At 49.0% G+C, this 19,432-nt stretch overlaps 3 protein-coding genes across 3 annotated transcripts; 1 reads left to right on the top strand and 2 right to left on the bottom strand.

Annotated features, from left to right (window-relative positions):
* Nucleotides 1-1,105: 1,105 nt before the first annotated feature.
* Nucleotides 1,106-3,212, bottom strand: PtA15_13A400 (uncharacterized protein; the record flags this gene model as incomplete). The annotated part of the gene is made up of 4 exons (XM_053162595.1): nucleotides 1,106-1,223; nucleotides 1,286-2,625; nucleotides 2,709-2,822; nucleotides 3,144-3,212. 4 exons carry the CDS (start codon nucleotides 3,210-3,212, stop codon nucleotides 1,106-1,108), a joined length of 1,641 nt encoding a protein of 546 aa, XP_053026555.1.
* A 64-nt stretch (nucleotides 3,213-3,276) lies between these two features.
* On the top strand, nucleotides 3,277-4,058 carry PtA15_13A399 (uncharacterized protein; the record flags this gene model as incomplete). The annotated part of the gene is made up of 2 exons (XM_053162592.1): nucleotides 3,277-3,549; nucleotides 3,834-4,058. 2 exons carry the CDS (start codon nucleotides 3,277-3,279, stop codon nucleotides 4,056-4,058), a joined length of 498 nt encoding a protein of 165 aa, XP_053026554.1.
* A 4,287-nt stretch (nucleotides 4,059-8,345) lies between these two features.
* PtA15_13A398 (uncharacterized protein) lies at nucleotides 8,346-9,647 on the bottom strand (the record flags this gene model as incomplete). The annotated part of the gene is made up of 1 exon (XM_053162591.1): nucleotides 8,346-9,647. The coding sequence occupies one exon, from the start codon at nucleotides 9,645-9,647 to the stop codon at nucleotides 8,346-8,348; it is 1,302 nt and encodes a 433-aa protein (XP_053026553.1).
* Nucleotides 9,648-19,432: the final 9,785 nt, after the last annotated feature.

Raw genomic sequence — 19,432 nt, 5'->3', positions numbered from 1 at the left:
AGAGCCTACATTCGTGTTTGCGCCGATTGCAACTCTCGATAACGGAGATGAAAAGTGCGACTGTTTTTCCTGCACCCAGGTCCTTCTGGCCAGCCTCCGATTTGATCGAGAGGTTGGAGACATGAAAGGCCCCACCAAGCCAAAAATGGGAGGGCTTAAGCTCGACAACAGACTGCCCCGGAACGAGACAGGCCAGCATCACTGCAAAAAAAAAACGGGGTTGACTCTGAGCAGTTGGGCAGGGACTGGGGGAAGCTTGTGCTATTCCTCCCCAGCGCACCCATGCCTATCCTCACCGGTGGCGAGCATGGCTTGAAGGGAACTAGTCTAGCTACCAAATTCACCCTCACCGGGCTGCGCTAAGCCCAAGCCAAATTGACTGGAAGCTCTGAATCCGGCTTGCTCCCAGAACGGTGGATGCAGCCAGCCTTCAATCCACACTCACTGTGCACATTGCACAGCCGCCTTGCAAACGGAGCGCACTGGATGAATTCCCTATCTGAGACCCTTCACAATGGTGCAAATAGACCCAAGAAGGCTGGATTGATGCCGGGAATCTAGCTTTGGGGGCGCCAGCTCACCTCGGGGGGGCGGCTCTCAGGTCTCGACAGGAAGTGGAGCCCTTCCGGTGCAACTTGGAGCCCCCGCAGATGCCGGTCTTGGCACTCACCACCACATCTTGGGTCTACGCTTTTTAGGGTATCATTGGGACCCTGAAACACCTGCTTTGTTGCGGGCAGAATATGTACAAAAAAAAGAACATAAAAGAACAAAACAATGATACGTATTATGTGATCGTACAAGGGGCCGTCGCGGCGGAGCCCAAAAAACGAGAGTACGAGGTTATGTGCTGCCGGGTATTATGCGCTGCTGGTAACACTGCAGCACGCGAAAGAGAGGGAGAAAGAAGGGAGGCCGGGAGGCAGACACGGGCTCCTGCGGGCCCATCAGCATGCGAAGCCGGGGCGCCGAAGGGGCGAGAGAAAGGAGAGCAAACAGCGGACACACACAAGTCTACAGACATACACACAGAGAGACATACAAGCAAAAAGAGGAGACGAGCAGACACACAGTGTCGCGAGGAAAGAGGGGCAGGGGCGGGGAGTCAGGAGAGGCCGAACAAGGCGTCGAGCGAGCCGCCGGCCTCGAGGAGCCTGCGTGCGCGCGCGAACTCGGTGCGGATGAGGTCCAGGACGGCGGGCTTGATGTTCCCGGCGGTGTTCCTGGGCATGGGGTGTGGGTCAGCAGGAGCAAGCAGGAGAGGGGGGGGGAGAAAGGGACGGACCGTTCGTGCAGGAAGGGGTCGACGACGACGAGCGGGTGGGGCCAGTGGAGATGCGTCGGGGCCCGATCCCGGCCCGGGGAGGGCTCAGAAAGCGGGCCCGGGGCGCGGCGGGGCCAGCAGCCGCCGTCGACCCTGGTCGACCCGGACAGGCTGTCGTCCTCTGCCGTGTCCGGACGGCGCGCAGGGGGGACGGAGGGGCGGGGGGGCTGGCGGAGGGCCTGGGCGTCGTGGAGGCGCTGGACATGCTCGGCGACGCCCTCGCGGCGGACGAAGGGCACATACGTGATCTCGTCCTCGTCCTCGTCCTCGGAGGGTTGCGAAGGGTAGCGGGCCTTGGCGCACAGGTCGGCCTTCAGCCCGGCCAGCAGCCCGGCCATCCCCGGCTCGTCTGCCGAGGGCGGGCCCGAGGGGCGGCGGAGGGGCCGGCCGTCGCGGATGGATACGATGTAGGAGCGGAAGTCGAAGGCGTCGTAGAAGGCGAAGAAGCCGAGCAGCAGCTGGGCCACCAGACGGTTCAGCCCGGCCGGGTCGCCGATCCGGTCTGCCGAGTGGGCTTGGGTCCAGTGGAAGGGGGCCGGCGGGGCGGGGACAAAGCTGGTGTTGATGGCCTGGAGGCTGGGGGACGGACGGGGGGCGGGGGGTTTGAGGGGCTTGGCGGGCTGGACGGGGGTCTTGATGATGCGGATGAGGTCCGGACAGGGGTGGCCGCAGAGGTGCTGGATGTATTCCGGGTCCTGGAGGTTGGGCAGATGGTTGATGGCTTGGAGGTAGGCGATGAGGAGGAGGATGAGGGTGTAGGAGGAGGCGGAGATGGGCCCGTTGCGCCCGGAGGGGTCGCAGAAGCCGCGCGCTTTGGCCCACTGCTTGACGGCCATGCCGAGCGCCCTGAAGACGAGCGGCGAGAGGTCGTGGTAGGCGCGGAGGAGCGCAGAGTTGCGGCAGCCGAGCCGGTTGTTGCAGTTCAGGTCGATCGAGAAGCGGCCGGTGGGGCTGCGCAGCTTCACGATCGGCGTCTTGGCCAGCGGGATCGGCTTGATGTCCCGGAACTGGGCCTGGTAGAACACCTGGGCCAGCTTCTTGACCGCGTACACCTTCGGCAGACTCTTCAGACTGCCCTCTTCGCCCTCCAGCAGCCCCTGCGGCCGCTCGGGGTCCAGGATGCAGATGTCGAGGTCCGAGTCGGGGGAGTCCAGGCCGAAGCTGATCGAGCCGAAGACTTCGAGCGTGTAAGGCTGCTGGCGGTACTCCCGCCGGCCGATCTTGGAGCCCTGGATGATATCTGAGATGTGCTTGACTAGGTTGAGCCTCTGCTTGACGAGCCGGAGGTCGGGTGTTGACAGCTGTATGTATGAGCAGTCAAAAAAAAAAAAGGATCAGCCTGTGAGTGTGTGTATGTAATACGCAGCAGGGAGGGGAGGCTGACGGTAGCATATTGTATTATTTGAAGTCCGATGGAGTCGAGTGGATGCTGGGTGGGCAGGAGGGTGCAGGGGGCGGGGGTGTTTTTCTGGCTGGGCTGCTCATCGGCGTCTGGGCGCTGGATGGTGGGAGTGTTCGTGTTCGTGTGGGCTGTTGCGAGTGGCAGGCGGGTGCGTTTGTGGGTGAGGGTGTGGCTGTGGGCTGGCATTGGGCGGGATGGATGGATGGGGGGATGGTCAACAGGCACACTGCCCAGGCAGGGCTTTAAATGTCTGGCTGTATGCGCCCACCCCCGGGGGAGACAGCCCCAGCACAAAGGGCTCCCCCCAGAATGGCAACCGCAACCCGCCTTTATCTGAGCTTGTTCTCCAATACTGCAGTCCCGACAAACCCTGATCAGCCTCTTTCTTATACTCAGGCAGGGACAGCTCCCGTTCACGGCCGAGCCTTTCATCCATCTCTCGCCCCCAAACAGATCGTCGGCGCCAAGTGCAGTGAATGGGCCCATTCATTCGCAAGACGAGAGAGAGGGTCGTGGTGCTTGGGAAGGTGTACTGGGGACAGGAGCCTCGATGGCACACCGGCTCTCCGGAGCCCTGGGCCCCTATAAACCCAACCTTCGTCACAGGAGCCTGCACAATAGTTCACCCTGCACAGGGTTCGCGGGCTGGACCCAGCACGCCGCGCTCCAGCGTCAGACGCAGCCGGCACATCGCCGCTTGATCAATCATAGACTGCTCCTCAAACGGGCTTCCACATCGATCAATCCGTTCATATTGGCCCGCGATCCGCTCGCCACGGGCTTATCCTTTCGACAGCCTGCTAGGAACCCTCCCGAGAAACGTGTCCGCGCCGTCATCAGCTGCTCACAAGAAAGAAAAAAAAGCTAGGAAGAGGGCTGCGTGGCGGAGCTGCGATCGCCACTAGGCCTCATGCCTTTCCTGTGACTGCGCACCCGGAACTGATCAGAGGAAAACAGCTGCACAGTATCTAAATACGTATGTAGTTGGCAGCGAGGATGTGGGATGGCATCCTCCAGATCTGCGCTGATCCGGTCACTCGGAAAAGGAAAGATTGATGCTTAGGGATGTTACCTCGATGCAACAGCGGCTGTAGTCAAGCTACACAGGCTGGGCCCGCCCAAGGACATGATCAGGAGCCGCGAGGGCGAACCTTGGAATGCAAGGCTCGAAAGCTACTCAATGGCTGGCGGTGGCTGCACCCGTCGTCTGGCTCGCTTGGCAGCCCCGGACGCAGCCACCGGACGTTGGTCCGCGAGACTGGATCCCACACGGGTCTGCACGCCATGGCCCCGGGAAGCGGCTGTCTGTCTGCCTCCCACTCGCAGCTTTGACTTCCCGGGTCGATCCCAAGCATCGAAACTACATCCGCGCAGCACCCAGGAAATTGCCCCCTGTGGACTAGAGGGCGGCTGCGCCGCTGCAAATCCAAGGTTCCATTGTGTGATCTCCTGTGTTGGGGCAGCACGGTGTGCCGCAATCCATCCAGACTTGATACACCCCCTGGATGACATGTTCTCTGCTTCAAGGTAGAAATATCAACCCAGATTTTCACACAGCCAGGAATTTATTGATGAATTATGTGTTGCAACACTCAGACAAGTGGGTTGGGATTACATCCGCAGTGACTGTACAGCATCCGCAGTGACTGCGCTTGCATTTGTCTGGGTATTGTACTGCAGCGTGCAACAGTAAGCACTCAACACCGTGTTACTCTTCCACAGATCATCCCAGTCTATTTCATGCAATCTCAACCATCAATATACCTTTGTTCCTTGTTCAGAAATGCTTTCCCATGTCACAATCCAAATCAACACTCCCACAAAGCTGTTCCCCAATCCAATTTAACTGACAGGAATTTGGTACAGTCAACCCCCTCTGACTGCATACCCCTCGGTGGGAAGGATTTATTGTGTGGTGCTAGAAATTGTCTGTATAAGTGCATATGCATGCTCTTATAAAACCTGTTGCAGTGATGAACCTGGAACAGCAGAAGAGAATGAAGATGGTTGTGGAAGGATAACCATTGTATCAGAGAGAAAAAACAAGGAGAAGAAGACTGAAAGAGAGAGAGAGAAAGACAAACAGGAAAACACTCACCTGGAACAGCAGAAGAGAATGAAGATGGCTGTGGAAGGATGAGGAAAGAGAGCCTTCCAGGTCTGCTGCTCCAGGTGACTACAAAGGTGAGATGTCAGACTGTGATATGCAGAAAAGTGGTTTGAAGCAGAAACAGAAGAGAGAAGAAAACAAGCACTACACAACCTCAACAAAACCTGTCAAGCCACATAGAATTATGTGGTAAGAAAAGTCATGTTGTTTTTCATGGTTTTGATAAGCAGACAAGAAAATGTTATCATTCATGTATTTTAATAGAAGTTTGAATGTAGTGAAGCTGAGTTAAAGATGGGTAGAAGAGTTTGTTCATTACAAGGGATTGAAAAAATTGGTGATACTGGTTTAAACACCATTAAAATGAATATCATCCAATATTTTTTTGATGATATTTTTCTGAGCAATTACTGAGCTTGTTTTCTTCTGGATTATCTTGGCCATCCAAGCAGGAAGGAAAGAGCCTTTGAGATCACACTTCCAATTTCTTCTTTTGATGGCCACAAGTTGGTATTTCTTGTTAATTGTTGGAATTGGTGTTTTTATTGTTGTCTTCTTGCGCTTTGACCAAGTCATGTATCTCTTCAGTTGTCCAGATTTTGTGACAACATCATCCTTGCCCACCTGGTTAAGTAGAGTCTTGATTGACATGCAATTGGCTGACAGAACTAAGAAAGTTGACTTAATTGATTTGGCTTGATCAATCTCTTTGTTGCTAGGAGATTCAGTCTCCAATTGAGATACTGAGATATTTAACTTGATTCTACACTTATATTTTTTCTGTGCAACCAATAGATACCTGCTTGGTCATTTCAGTTTTTCCCCAGAGGTTTTTAGCTGTCTGACTCAAGACACTTTGCCAGGCCTTCTTGGCCATCTTCATTGCGGTGAGCTGGTTTACAGTGAAGATGTCTTCCACTGGAGTCTTGGAGGAACGGTCTTGTCAGAAATGTGGTTGCGCATGTGAAGGGAATTCATCCACTATCTTGTGATACAATTGTAAGGTTTGAATCCCTTTGCTGGAGCAGATGCCTGAGGAGCAGTGGAACGGGCGCGGAGGAGGAGTTCTAGGACCAAAATTGGGGCTTTGATTGCTAGGACTGGCTCAGAGAGACTGCATGTCAGTTCTCTCTGAGAGGGAGAAGAAGAAATGAGAGAGACACAACAAGGAAGAGAGCTTACCTGGCTCAGAGAGACTGCATGTCAGTTCTCTGCTGAGCCAAGGAAGGAAAGAGAATGGGCTATCTACAAGTCTGTGACAGGGCAGGTGTCCATTGATGACACCTTGTGAACCCCATAGGAGGAGGGGGGTTTACAACAGTTCTTCTTGGTGAGAATATGCACTTGGACAGATAATTTTCCTTATTTTTCCCCCAAAAAAGTATGTGGTATGCCTTTATGCAGTATTCCCCAAAATTTTTCAAATTTTGCTTGCACCAAATATGGTGGACCAAAATCAGTATGTGGTACAGGATGTTTTGGCCTTAGGAGGGTATGTGGTTTACTACTCAACTATCTCAACAGTACCGGTATGGAGAAGACTTTGGTCATTATGGAAATCCAAATAGAAGTGAAATTGTTCAAAAAATGGATGGGTGAGAGCAGTTTTAGAAAAGTCACCACCAAAGAACAAAATGCTGTCAGCCTGCAAGTCTGTTTAGTGAATAAGTCCCTCCCTCCTTTGGGTGCAATGCAACCAGTGTTTTACCACTCCATGGGTAGGAGTGTGAGACTTTTTTGAGTACATAGTGAGTGACTTCCCGTCAAGATCTGTGGTTCTCCCAGAAGTGATCTAGAGCCCAAAAAGCAAGATTTCCCTCCGAAAATCTAGACTTTTCAGGTCTAAACCAACATCTGTGGGGGTACCAGATTGCATGGGAAGTCCTCCAGTATTTACCATTGAACTTAACTAAGTTCCTCCTGGGTGCAAAGCGCCTGCCTCCAAAGGAGGGACTTAGGAAAGAACAGAGTTTTTTTGGTGTGCCAGGTACACACAAACACACCTTTTTTGTTTGGCTGTATTGTTGCCAAAATTCATCCAAAAATCTTCATAAAATATGTCATGTAGCCAAGAGGCTCAGTTCCACTCTCATATTTTTTTTTGAATTTTTTGAGCAACTAATTTCCAAAGAGAAAAAAAAACAAGGAAATGGGGGTTTCAGCCTTTTCCCACGCGGAGGCATGCTTTTTGCAGCCCCGCATTGTTGAGGTTGTATGGTGTTTTCTGTCTCTTTCCTCATGTTTCTCTGCTTCAAACCTATCATGTACATATCACAGTCCGTGACATCTCCATGTTGTAGTCACCTGGAGCAGCAGATGTGGAAGGCTCTTTCCTCATCCTTCCACAAACATCATCTCTGCTTTCTGCTGTTCCAGGTGAGTTTCTGCATTGTTTCTTTCTTCTCTGTTTCTTTTCTTCTTTCCTCTGATGCAATGATAAATCATCCTTCCACAAACATCATCTCTGCTTTCTGCTGTTCCAGATTTATCACTGCAACACGCATGGCCACGCAAACTGGCAAAAGTTGGTCTTTGGATGCCATTTTTTTGGGTAAAGTGGAGGACTTCCTGTCGATCTGGAAATCCAGATCTGAGCCAACAGATTTTAGATTTCGAAGTGAAATCTTGGTCCCCAAAGCTCCCCGGAGGGATCCAGAGTTCCAGATTCCAGATTCCCCTGCGAAATCTGGAATTCCAGATTTATTCAAAGTTGACGGGAAGTCCTCCAGTGGTGAAGGTTGATCCCCAATGGCAAAATGGATGAGGAGAAAGGCAAGACCAAGGCCTTTCCCATGATCTTTTCCATGCCAGCATAACTGCTATAGATGAAAAGTTATTGCAGAATTAAGATTTTCGCTTCCAAAACTGAAAAACTCATCAAGCCAGAAAAACAGTGATCCCGACGGGGATCGAACCCGCGACATACTGCGATCATTATTCACAATGTAAAGCAGGCATTCTACCACTGAATTACGGAACCCGGGATAGATGGCAGCCCAGGAATTACAGTATATAAACAGCTAAAATAGGATCATAGATATCATACGCAGATTGGGCTGGGCACTACACTTATTAGCATGAGGTTTTTCTTGGCATCAAAGAAGATATCGGGAAACACATCAGCAGACTTTTTGATCCCTGAGCACACAGTTTGGTTTCGACCTGCTTAGCTCTGGAAAGAGACATGACCCAAGAAGGGCTCCAACGCTTGCCTATGTGACGCAGAGAATAGATGATTTCAATTAAGGGTTGGTAGTTGGGGAATCGGACGTGCAGGATGGAAAAATACGGATACACAGACGTAAAGACAAGGATGACACAGGACATATTTTGTTGGTGAGGCAGAAAGTGAGCGGGAGTAAATAATGCAACAAGACTAATTTCCGAAATCCACAAGCAGGATATTAATGTGTATCGGACATCGAACGACAAAACAAAGTGTACATAAATACAAAATATGCATGTATAGAGACAAAGATAAATAGCGCGAGGTGTTCAAAATGAGTAGATTAGTTTAAAGAGTTAGGTAGCGACACATTAGATTTTTTGGAGCTCTTTTTTCGGAAGACAAAGATCTGTCGGATTTTGCTTTTGAAGGAGAGTTTGGAAGCCGATTTTTGGTTGACGTTCTGGAGACGAGGCGACAGATGAGGGCTGAGAGAGAGCGAGTCGTTGTTCTGGTTGAATTTCTTGACTTCAGAATGGTGGAGGAGAGGGTAGAACACTTTTCCTGGCGGCGGCAGATGGCGTGCTGGTAAGATGGAGTGAGATGTGGTCGATGGCCGGGATCGTTTGTAGGTGTTCAAAGTGAAATTCATTCTGGGATGTTGAGTCCCCGGGTTGCTTTGATTCTTGTGGGTAGGGTGTGTTTGGAGGGATTTCAGATCTCCGATTGGTTCAAGCTTCTTGGGGGAGTTATTGGATGATAAGTATTCATTAACGACCCAGTCTGGGAGAGAAGCCTTCCTCGGGGATTGGTAATTGGAATCAATCGAGCCTCTCCCTAGAAACCGTTTGCCGGGTGTTGGACTTGGGAAAGCGTCCACCTTATCGTACGTGGTGTCTATGCTGAAATTGTGGAGCCATTGGGACTGGTCGGTCTGTATCCCTAGGGGGGTGGGGTCACTGAACCGAACAGATCGATTGAGTACTGTGTTGGGTGGACTTTCTTTCAAGCGTGATGGACAACGAGGGGGAGTACTGTTCTTTTCCAAGTTCAAAAGACTGATATTGGGAAGCGTATGAAGGTCCGAGAGCTCTGCGTTCTCTTCTCTATTGCTGCAAGATTCAGTGGTGTCTATGTGTGGGTCGATGCTCTGGGTCGCAAGGTGATCAGATGCTAGCGGTGATTTTGTTTTGTGCTGGAGGTCTTCTTCTTTTGCCTCGACAGTGGGGAGATTTACAAATGCCATTGGAAGCCAAATAAGAGGTGACAGTGAGGAAGTGAGCCAGGAAGTATGTAAGTTTTTCCTCTCCGAGGATTCTCCAGTTGTGCGCTGATTGCTGTCAAGAGCCGCAAGAGTTGAGGATTGGTTAAATAAGAGGCTTGAGCAATCGATGGTGGGGGACATTCGAACAGGGATTTTGGAAATCTGGTTGGGAAGATTGGCCGCGATATCTGCAAGGGGGTCATTCCGCCGATGGCGAGGAGACTCTGACCGTTTAATAGCCAGATCAGTCGATACATGGGCCAGGATTTTCGATGATGACCAAGCGGAGTGTGAGCGTAGGCAAAAGGTGCTGTCCAGAACGATGGGCAAGTTGGTGGCGGCGGCGAAATCGGATGTGGTGAGGGTGTTTGATGGCTTCATTTTTTAGAATTAATGTGATGCGCTATATGGACGGATGAAACGAGAGCAAGTAATTAGCAGGGAATCCAAGCAGGAACAGTGCTCTTATAGGCAAATCTGTCGGAGATAATCCGTGGTTGAATCAAGAGCTTTATCACCCATAAGGTCTTTGTGAGGGCTGGATGGGTGTGATGAGTCTGGACTGGGAATGGCTAGCAAAATGCTTAATATAAGCTCATTTCAGACCAACTGGCACGATGGCTGCTAGTCTACACTGACCGGCTTGAGAGTTAATATTGGGAAAGATGGCGGGCACTGTGATACGATGTTGTCTGCTGTCATTCTGATACCCTCCTTCATTCTGATCAGCAAATTGGGTCAATCATGTAGGACAAACTTCAACTTCCGACAAAGTCGTGAATGAGTGATGAAGGAGAAATTCTTCCCAGGCACACAAGTCATGAACGATATTGAATTCATTTCCGCTTTTCCTGTTGAAGGGTTCGACAGTAATCATGCGACAACCCGCCGGGGTGGCGTAGGTTCTGTCAGTTAAGAACTGCCAAAAGCCGACATTAAATTAAAAGAGCTCCAGAGTTCCCTAGAGTTACCTTTGTCAGGCTAAGGAGAGCTGAGAACATTGGCATCAATATTGCTGTTAACTGGGGAATAATTGATGATCTCATACGCCCTTCGAGCATAATGTCGCCGACGATCAATATAAAGACAATAGTGCCTTTGACATTTCAACCAGCTGTTTGGGTGAAAATGTTGGCTTGACGTGTCTTAAGAAAAATTTGTGGCGGTGTAACTCTCCGTTCTGATTTGCCTGACCCATCGGACTCCGATGCAGTTAGGGGCGTATATGGCCGAGGCCCGTGACTAGTGGGCAATCACCAAGTTGGCCCGAGATGCGTTATGCCAATGACAATGCGACACCGATATTTTTGTAGCGCTGGCAGTGTTTTCCAGAAAAAGATAAAGACATACGAAAGCCAGAGACAAATTGATTGCTGATCGTCAAGCGGGACTCACCTAATAATTCCGCAGTTGAGGCTTCGACCCGATATCTTTGAGCGTGCTTGAAGAGTTTGGCCGCAGAAGTCGATGTGGATGAGAGATGAAGACTGGATTGGCGGGGGAAAATGATAGACAGGATGGCCTGTTTGTGGGTGATGCAGCTCCTTCAGTCGTGAAGAATTCGGTCGTGCTCGGTCGTGGCAACTGTAGCCAGAATGGCCGTATCTGAGAATAGTAGTTAACACTCGGGATCTTCCAGCGGAAGAGAAGCGATCAGTCGGAAGGCCGGGTATGCCTCCATTTCTGTTGGTAACGATGAGGACCCAGATCTCAAAGAGTGTACAGTTCGAGGTCGAGAGCTACGGCGGCCAACGAGCCTCAACGAAACTTGCACGATATTTCGTTGTCGATGGGTTTCGATCGGACTGAAAATTTATGTAAATGTCATAATCCACTTCCAATAATCGTCCTCAACAGTCCACTCTGATGGGGGAGCAACCCCTTCCATGAAACGATCGTCTCACAACACAATACATACTGAAGAAGGAATCACCCAGATGAGGGCGGCGTGTACATGCACAGTGCCAAGACCAGCAGTGAGCACACCTCATCTTGAAGTTCTGAGACACAAACTTGTTCACACTTGTGCAGACCCAGCACTGAATACCACACAAGTCGGGAGGAGGTACAGAAAGTGACACTGCAGCTGTGCAAGAATGAATTTCACCTTGGGAACCAGCACTCGACTTGCCGGCCGGCTAAAAGGGCGAACTCAACACGAGTCGCTCCCGTGCTTGCGGGGTGCAAGCACCCAGACGCTTTGCGCCTGCTCATAGAAACTTCCGCTTAGTTGAGCTCGCTAGAAGGGTACCTCCCAAGATCCGGTGTTTCAGCGCCGAAAAGGAGAGGTCTCACGCTTTGCAAGATCCCTTGGAAGGAGCGCCATTTACATTGGGCGCAATCTTGACTTCGTTGAACGAGAGATGGGAGAAGATGCGAGCAAGGGTTCCAAGGCATGACATGTACTTTGCATGCTAAGGAGGATAATGGTGCTAATCAAGAGTATCTCCAACCAGGGATATAAACCATGGACCTTTTCCAATACTTGTCCTTCAAGCCTTCAAGCTGATTGCCACCCAGTAGGGCTGCGAACGAATATCATTTTTGAAGGACAGCCCACCCTCTCGCAGGAAACATCTTTCAAGGGGTGTTTGTTAACTCAGGCGGTGTACCATCGGTAACCGCTCTCATTGGGAGAGCCGGTGGTGGGGGAACGGGTAAGAAGGGGAAGGAGCTGCTCCAGGAGGGCAAGGAGCTTGAGCAGGTCGCCGCAAACGCCAAGATCGCCGGTACTGGCCATTGTCATGAGGACTGTGTGCTCTCTTATGGTCCAGAACCAGCCTTCCGGAGATCTGTGTGCTCTCTTGACCGGCGGTCTGGCCGCCGGAGGCTCCGATCCCCAAGCATAGTCGGGGGTTTGGGGCGGGTATGGCCGGCGAGTACCACTACCCGTGTACCCGGTCATTTTTTCACCAAAACCTGACACCTGGCACTGCACCCGGCACCCGGCACCGCTTGGTGGGTGCGAGGGGTACCCACCGGCAGGTACCCAATTGCCATCTCTAAAATGCACTGAACTTTCACTAGATGTACTCCAAAATTATTGGAGTATCCAATAATTTTGGATTGGACTGATGTTCACTCCAAAATCATTGGAGTAGACCAATGCCCCCTCGAAAAATGTGGTCAATGTTGGAGTGGACCACCCATGCACTCCAAAAATCTGGAGTGCATCATGTGTCCAAAGAAGTTGGAGTGCACAAAGCACACGCTCCAATGTTGATACTGTGCACTCCAATATTTTTGGCGTGCACAACTTTGCATCTCAAGAACTTGAAGTTCTTCAAATGATCAGAGCCAGAAAAACTTGAAAATATTTTTTTTGGCCAACTAAACCAACAAGTAAAACAATAAAATAATCAGAAAACAAAACTATTTTGTATGCATATTGAAAACAACTAGAAAAAAATGGAAAGAAGAAAAAAATGTCAATAAATCAGTAAATTTAGGACTCGAAATACTTGTAGAGAGCCAGGCTCTTTTGGAAAAAGGTCAACTAACCCTTGATGGTCTTGAGGATTGAATATGGGCTCAGTATAGGGGATTGCATTGTGTTGCACTCCATTTTGCAGAGCAAAAAATAGCAAAGAATGTTGAAAAAGGAGTACACAATGAAATCCAGTGCTGCTCCCATTCTAAAAGAATGATTGAACATTGCAAATTTTGCATCATGGAAGCGTATATCTGAGGGTGGAGGAAAAATTGCTGGTATGTATCTGGCATGTACTAAGTAATCCATATGCACTGAAATTCCACCATCAGGCTGCTTTTGCACCTGTTTTTCGGGCTATCTAGAATTGGCTTCCAATCGGGCACTTTACTAGGCTTTGCCCTACTTACTGTAAGATCAGGAGTTATTCATGGCTATGGAGGACCCGAGCGGTTGACGACAGGCAAGGCCCTCTTGAGGCAGCAAAAGGCTGCTGCAACTGATCCTCATGCGGCTGGTCGAACGATCAATGGACAAGGCATCGGCAAGCAAACTTTTGCGGAGGCCGCCAAGTGCCTGGCCGCCCCGATATCATGTCTACAATGCTCTGAACATTTTAAAATTGCGCCCTTGTGCAAATCAGATCTGTATTCAAGGGATTTAAAAATTGCCCTTCTTCATAAGTAGAGCCTCAGAGCCTCAAGTCCCCCGTGCGGCCGTATCGCCGGGAAACAATTGAACCCCCCTTCAGCTTCAAATTATCCAAGCGTCATGTTACAAGATCAAATTGTGGGTTCAACACGAAGAAAAAGAGAGCTATTTGGCGATGAGTACCATGCTTGGACTTCTTGCTAGATATAAGCTTGGGAGAGAGAGAGATGGTCAGAACCAAAGACTGTCATCTCTGGTTTCGGCTGAGCGACCCCTGTATACATACACTACACAGTGGGCATTAGATGATAAATTCTGTCAAGCTTGTCTAAGGGCTTCTAATATTGTACTTGCATGGGAGTACGCTGATTTGCTGATTCTCTTAAGGCTACGTACTATTCCAAACGAATAGGATAGGCTGAAGGCTACAACTTGGATTTTTTTTGCCCCGAGAGCTTGAAGTGGTTGGCATTCATGTCTTTGGTGCAGGAGGACGAACCTTCCTCTCTGTGCTTGATTTGGCTCAGCTAACTGCTTCATCCTGCCCTGAAATATCATGCTACGTACCCAAAAAGCAGGCTGTAATCGAGTTACAGCTTCACATGTCTGGCGTGAAAGTGTAGCCCCAGGGGAGAATACTTACAAACAACTTTCACTAGCTTCAACAACCCTTCGATGTTTGTATTGTCTAGCGGCGAGTAACGCAAAAAGAGAGTTTACAAACCGACATTTGGCTCAGTGGTAGGTTTTCACGTAGACAAATAATGAAATGGACAAACAAACAGCATCGCGTTTGTTCCTTCAGTCTTCCATATCCAACGGCGCGCCAGGATTGGTCGGATTCCGTTGGGCCACCGCTTTCGCAGCGTAGCCTAGTCTGCCCCAAAGAATTGAGTCTCCTTTTTTTCAACCTTCAGTAGACATAAAAAGGACCTCCATCTCGGTCAAACTTCTTCCCCATCAGCTCCCCTCTCCTTTCCTCCCATCAGATTCCTCCTCCTCCAGACTTCTTCCTTCACAATCTCCTCTTCCAGGAGACCACTATTCTTCGCATTCCTCCTCTTCATCGCCCAGACTCCCCTCAATCAGCATTAATACGATTCCGTCCATCTTGAACCTTCGGGTGACCAGTCAACTCAAGCTTGATTAATTCGCACAGCTCAACCCCAAAGAGTTTTATGTACTCTCTTTCGTTGTCAGCATCATCTCCAGAATGCTCTCACTCGGTCGCACCGACCCTCACTCGGACATTGCGTTTGAGCGTCCACATTTGATTCCGACATACATATTCCTCTTGATCATGGCTTTATCATGACAGTCACGGGACCGACGTTCGAAGCATCCTTATTGGCCAACAATAATGAGTGAACTGTAGCCTTCCATTCTCACGTCTCTGATTGAGATGACTCTTGAAGCTCCGGATTCCTTTGATCATGTCTTCATGCCATGTGATCTCTCCGATTATCTCAATCTTCGATCATTAATATTTTTGATCACTCACCGAGCAAGTTGCTTCGTTGCAAGTCTTGCAACCTATGTTTTGTAGGGTAGCTATCCCGTAGAGCTAGGTTTTCCCTTTTCACGTTGGTCGTATCCAACCGAGTTTACATACAACCCGCTCAGCTTGATATTTTTCTTGATCTTCGAATTGGATCAACTAGCCACCTGCAAAGGTGAGGCACTTGCAGGCAGACACGGTCTGGTGCTATATCCACATATTTGATCGATAGGAGGGCATAGGTGAGCTAGTATTTTCCTCTTCTTCTGAAACGGAATTGACTATATTTTTCGAATCTTCTTATCATTGAGCTTGACGAGCCAGTGGCTTCACACCCGGCGCGGTCCTATCCGCTGAGCCTTCCCAAAGGGCTCCACTTGCCTCCATTCGATTATCCCAATCTTTGATAATCCAACTGATCACAATGAGAAATGTCTGAGCAATAGGGCATATCCTATGATGCCATGACAAAAATCACTTGTTGCATACACTCGGCGATGAATCCACTTTAGGTTAGCCACATTTTTTTATATTCGTGATCACTCAAGCTTTCCCCAGCTTACCTACTCCTTTCTCATATCCAGTGGAGCCAGTCGCGAGAGGTTATCAGGTCGATTGGAATGATACCTCCAAGACCTCAACCTCTGAGGGCACATCCTCGTTCTGCGGGCATTGCATTGAACATCGGTTGCATTCGAAGAGGCCTCAGACCATGAGCCTCGTGCAACCTTGAACATCAGCATCAGGTCGATTGGAATGATACCTCCAAGACCTCAACCTCTGAGGGCACATCCTCGTTCTGCGGGCATTGCATTGAACATCGGTTGCATTCGAAGAGGCCTCAGACCATGAGCCTCGTGCAACCTTGAACATCAGCCTACCCCTTCGGTTTGAATATCCGGCTATGAAAGCGACCTGAAGCGGTCATCGCGTTATGGCCTGTACATGCTTTTTAATAGGAAGCATGGCGATGAGTGACTTGATTATTATAATAAGAGAAGTAAAACTGATTCGCAGGAAACAGGCAGGGTCTTGAACCGCTGCCTTGTGTGGTATCCGAGGTTTGGCCTCTCGCAGTTCAATATCCAATCTTCTGATCTCGGAACCATGTCATCATAGGTGATGCTGCCGAGTGATACTTTTACTCTTAATGGACCTAGAGGACCAGCCGATTGATGATAACGATTATCTGATGAACGAGGATATCACCTCCCAGACCGTCGGAAGTTTTTGTACTCGGTTGAAATTTCGATGTTGTCCGGCTCCCAACGGATTCCGCAGGGCCAGATGTTGCTGCGGTTACTGCGTCGGCTTGGAGATATGCCGGCCCGATGATGATGTCAGACCATCCCGTGCTCGGTGACGGCCTCTGAGGGTTTTCGCCAAGATCAACTTCTTCGGGATCTCTGTCCATGCAGCGGTCAACTCGAATAACCAATGAAAACCGACTGATACTCCCATCCTCATTCGGGGCGAACACTGTCGTTCTACCCCTCTTTTTGTGTCCCCCCCCCCCCCCCTGCCTCAAGAATAACATTCTCGTACTATTCCAGTGAGACCGAATGTCTGATCCCAGCTGTTTGATCGGACCTGCAGAATTAACCAAGAACGAGGTCGATCATTTCTCCTTATCGAAATCTCGACCACCGAGGTCACTTCCTCTTCGCGATCGTTACTCTTGTCATGACGGTTGCTGACTAAACATAAGCCCTGTTGATGTCGGATTATGGACACTGGGATGGTCCCAGTACCGGCAACAAAACCCAGGTCGATGTCCGATTTGGTACTCTCTAAACTCTGGACAGCGTCTGGGCTCGCCTAACATGGCATCAAAACTCACTTGGACCTCAACAATTACTGCTCAATCGTCGCGTCTGTGGTCTGGAAAGACATACTCGGGTAGGTCAGCTTGGATAACGCTCTGTCTTATCCATAGATTTATCAATCTTAGCAGCTCCTCTTCATTTTAATCATCAGAACGGAGATTTGAGTGGCGATCGACAAGCGGCCGACTCGACTCGCTCTCGGAAAACCTTTGCTCCTACTGGCTGATTAGCGTCTTCCACTGCTCTCTCCAATACCCTCATTCTTCCTGAATTTAACCCAATCATCCTCAAATTATCTTCCTTTAGTCGTTCTTTGGCCTATTGTCGAGACTTGATCCGACTGATTTAACATTTGTGCAATTATATTGAACCCTTTGATTCCGAACCCTGTGTGCCTTGTATTTCTTTTGTTCTTGGGCTGGTATGAAGTTTGCATTAATGATGCCTGTGTCCTCAAGACATTAGCCTTTGAATGATTTAAAATCCAAGCTGAAATACAAGATATGCTATAAAGAGGGAAAAGGTAAGTGCTCAGCAGCCAAAATTCTCCCCATGCCGTTTTTTTGTGGTCTTCCCGGTATTAGTAAAGTGAAGAATTGAGGGCATGCATCCAATTCACTGCGTAAAATGTATAACAGGAAAGTGTGCTATGTAGATGTAAATATACAGCACCATGGGGATTTAAAATTCCTTTGTGGAATCTAAGGGAGGGCATAAAAGGAGAGCAAGGGGGAGGGGAGGAGACAAGATAATTTTCAAAACTCATCTTCAACTAGTTACTAGGCCACTTTTGTCTCATACCATGCCTTAGCCTCCAAACATGCTATCCTTCCAACTCTGTTTCTCATTGAACTGTAATTCAATCCCACTAGGTCTGTTGGCTCCCTTCTCAAAGTGACTATCCCTTCTTCCGTTGCTATTTTGAGTCTCTTAGAGAGTTAGCTTGAGATTCCATTATCCCTGGGTATTCAAAGTACACCCGCTGATCAGTGCTAGTTGGACCCCAAAGGATACAGGCAAAATAAACTACCCCTGCTTATGAGCAGGCCCTATTGTTACCCATCTCAAGGGAAAAATAATATTCCTCAAGCTGTTCAAGGCCCCTATCATTATCCTTTCCTCAATAAAGTTGAGGCCAAAAAGTCTAAATCACCTCCACTACCTTGTGTTGTTGATATTTCCCTTGATGAAGGAGAGGTTGAGAGGAGGGGTTGAACAAGGAGCTGGGTCTGAGGACTAGGGCACTGTGAGTCTTGGGTGTTGTTGCTCTGATTCAATGACTTGATTACACGTCTGAGGAGCGTACTTAGAACACACAACTAGAGAGTCCCCCAGCAAGATCCAAAGGGGGGCTTAGAAACAATGACATGAAAACAAGACAGAAAAGGAGGACCACTTGGTCAGACAGAACAGGAAAAGGCCACATGGCCAGACAGGACAAGAAAAAGGCCACATGGCCAGACAGGAAATGAAGAAGAAAGTGAGCAGACAGGCTCTTAATCTGACATGTGTGGCTAGGAGAGAGCCTTCTTGTGGTATTGCTGAGACTGATACACCAAAACAAAATGATTTTCCTGGAGGGTATGACTGCTTATGCACATGAATTCCTGCATAAACTTAAAAAATTGGGCAAAAGAAAGATTTTCAGCAACACCTGAGCTGCACAAGCTTTTCTGAAGCTGAAATCTTTATGTGTTCTCATCTGCGCATCATACATATTGATGCCTGGTCAGTTCCGGTCAATTTGAACACTCCTGAAAAATTTTGTTGCTAATGCAAGCCACTGCAACGGTGGGCCGCTACGCTAAACTATCCGTAGCGTGCGCTATCCGCTAGTTTAGCGTGGTGTAGTTCCTGACACAGTGCCGTTAGCTGTAGCGCCCGCTACGGGCCGCTACGCTACACTAACGGGCGCTAACAGCGCTATCAGCTTTTTTAGCGGTTGAATAGCACTGCTAGCGCTGATAGCGGCGATAGAGGCCCTGTAGTTTCAAGGGGGGCCTGTTAGCGGTAGCGGGCAATCACTGCCTGCTAACAGAAAACCCCGTCATTGGTAGTTTAGATCCGCTACGCTGCACTGAACTACTGACTAAATGTAGCGTAGCGGCCCACCGTTGAAGCCAGTTTCCAAGCTTCTACAACCTATCCGTGAAACTCACAGAGTGCAGGAGAGGCTTTTGTCCAATTTGAACTTGCTTGCATGTCACAGTTGGACTTTTTGGGTGTGGTTTTTCTCTTCAATTGGTATAGAATAAAATTCCACACTTCTTGAAGAAAATACTGTATGGTATGACCAAGCTGTGGATTGACACCCCATTGAAAAAAAATTCCCAATTTCCAGGAAATGTAAAAAAAAAAACTCAAAAGTCATTTCAGAGGCTTATTTTTGAAAAAATTAACCATTTGTCAATTTGGTTGAGACTACTGTCCCAGAAATTAAATAGGAAAAATTAGAAGGAATTTGATGAGAGGCACTGATTAAGCAGATAATAATTGACTGGTGAGTGTCACTATTGTAACATTTTGGCATGAACTTCCTCATGTAGGGGATATCTTGCCTTTGTGGCAATGTTTTCTTTTTGGCTGCTTTGAAGAAATAATATCCCTTCCCTGGTGTGTTAGTGAGAGTCTCTCTTGGAGCTTGTATTTTGCAGTTACTCCATAATCAGTGGCACTCAAATATAATCAATATACCAAACATGCCAGCATACCTTTTGACTGAGGTCCACAGATGAAAATTCCTCCTGGTTGAGGTTAACCA

The sequence above is a fragment of the Puccinia triticina genome, chromosome 13A (genome assembly GCF_026914185.1).
Source record: "Puccinia triticina chromosome 13A, complete sequence".
NCBI lineage: Eukaryota > Fungi > Basidiomycota > Pucciniomycetes > Pucciniales > Pucciniaceae > Puccinia > Puccinia triticina.
Note: the sequence above shows the minus strand (reverse complement) of the source record. Positions and strands in the feature narration are given on the sequence as shown.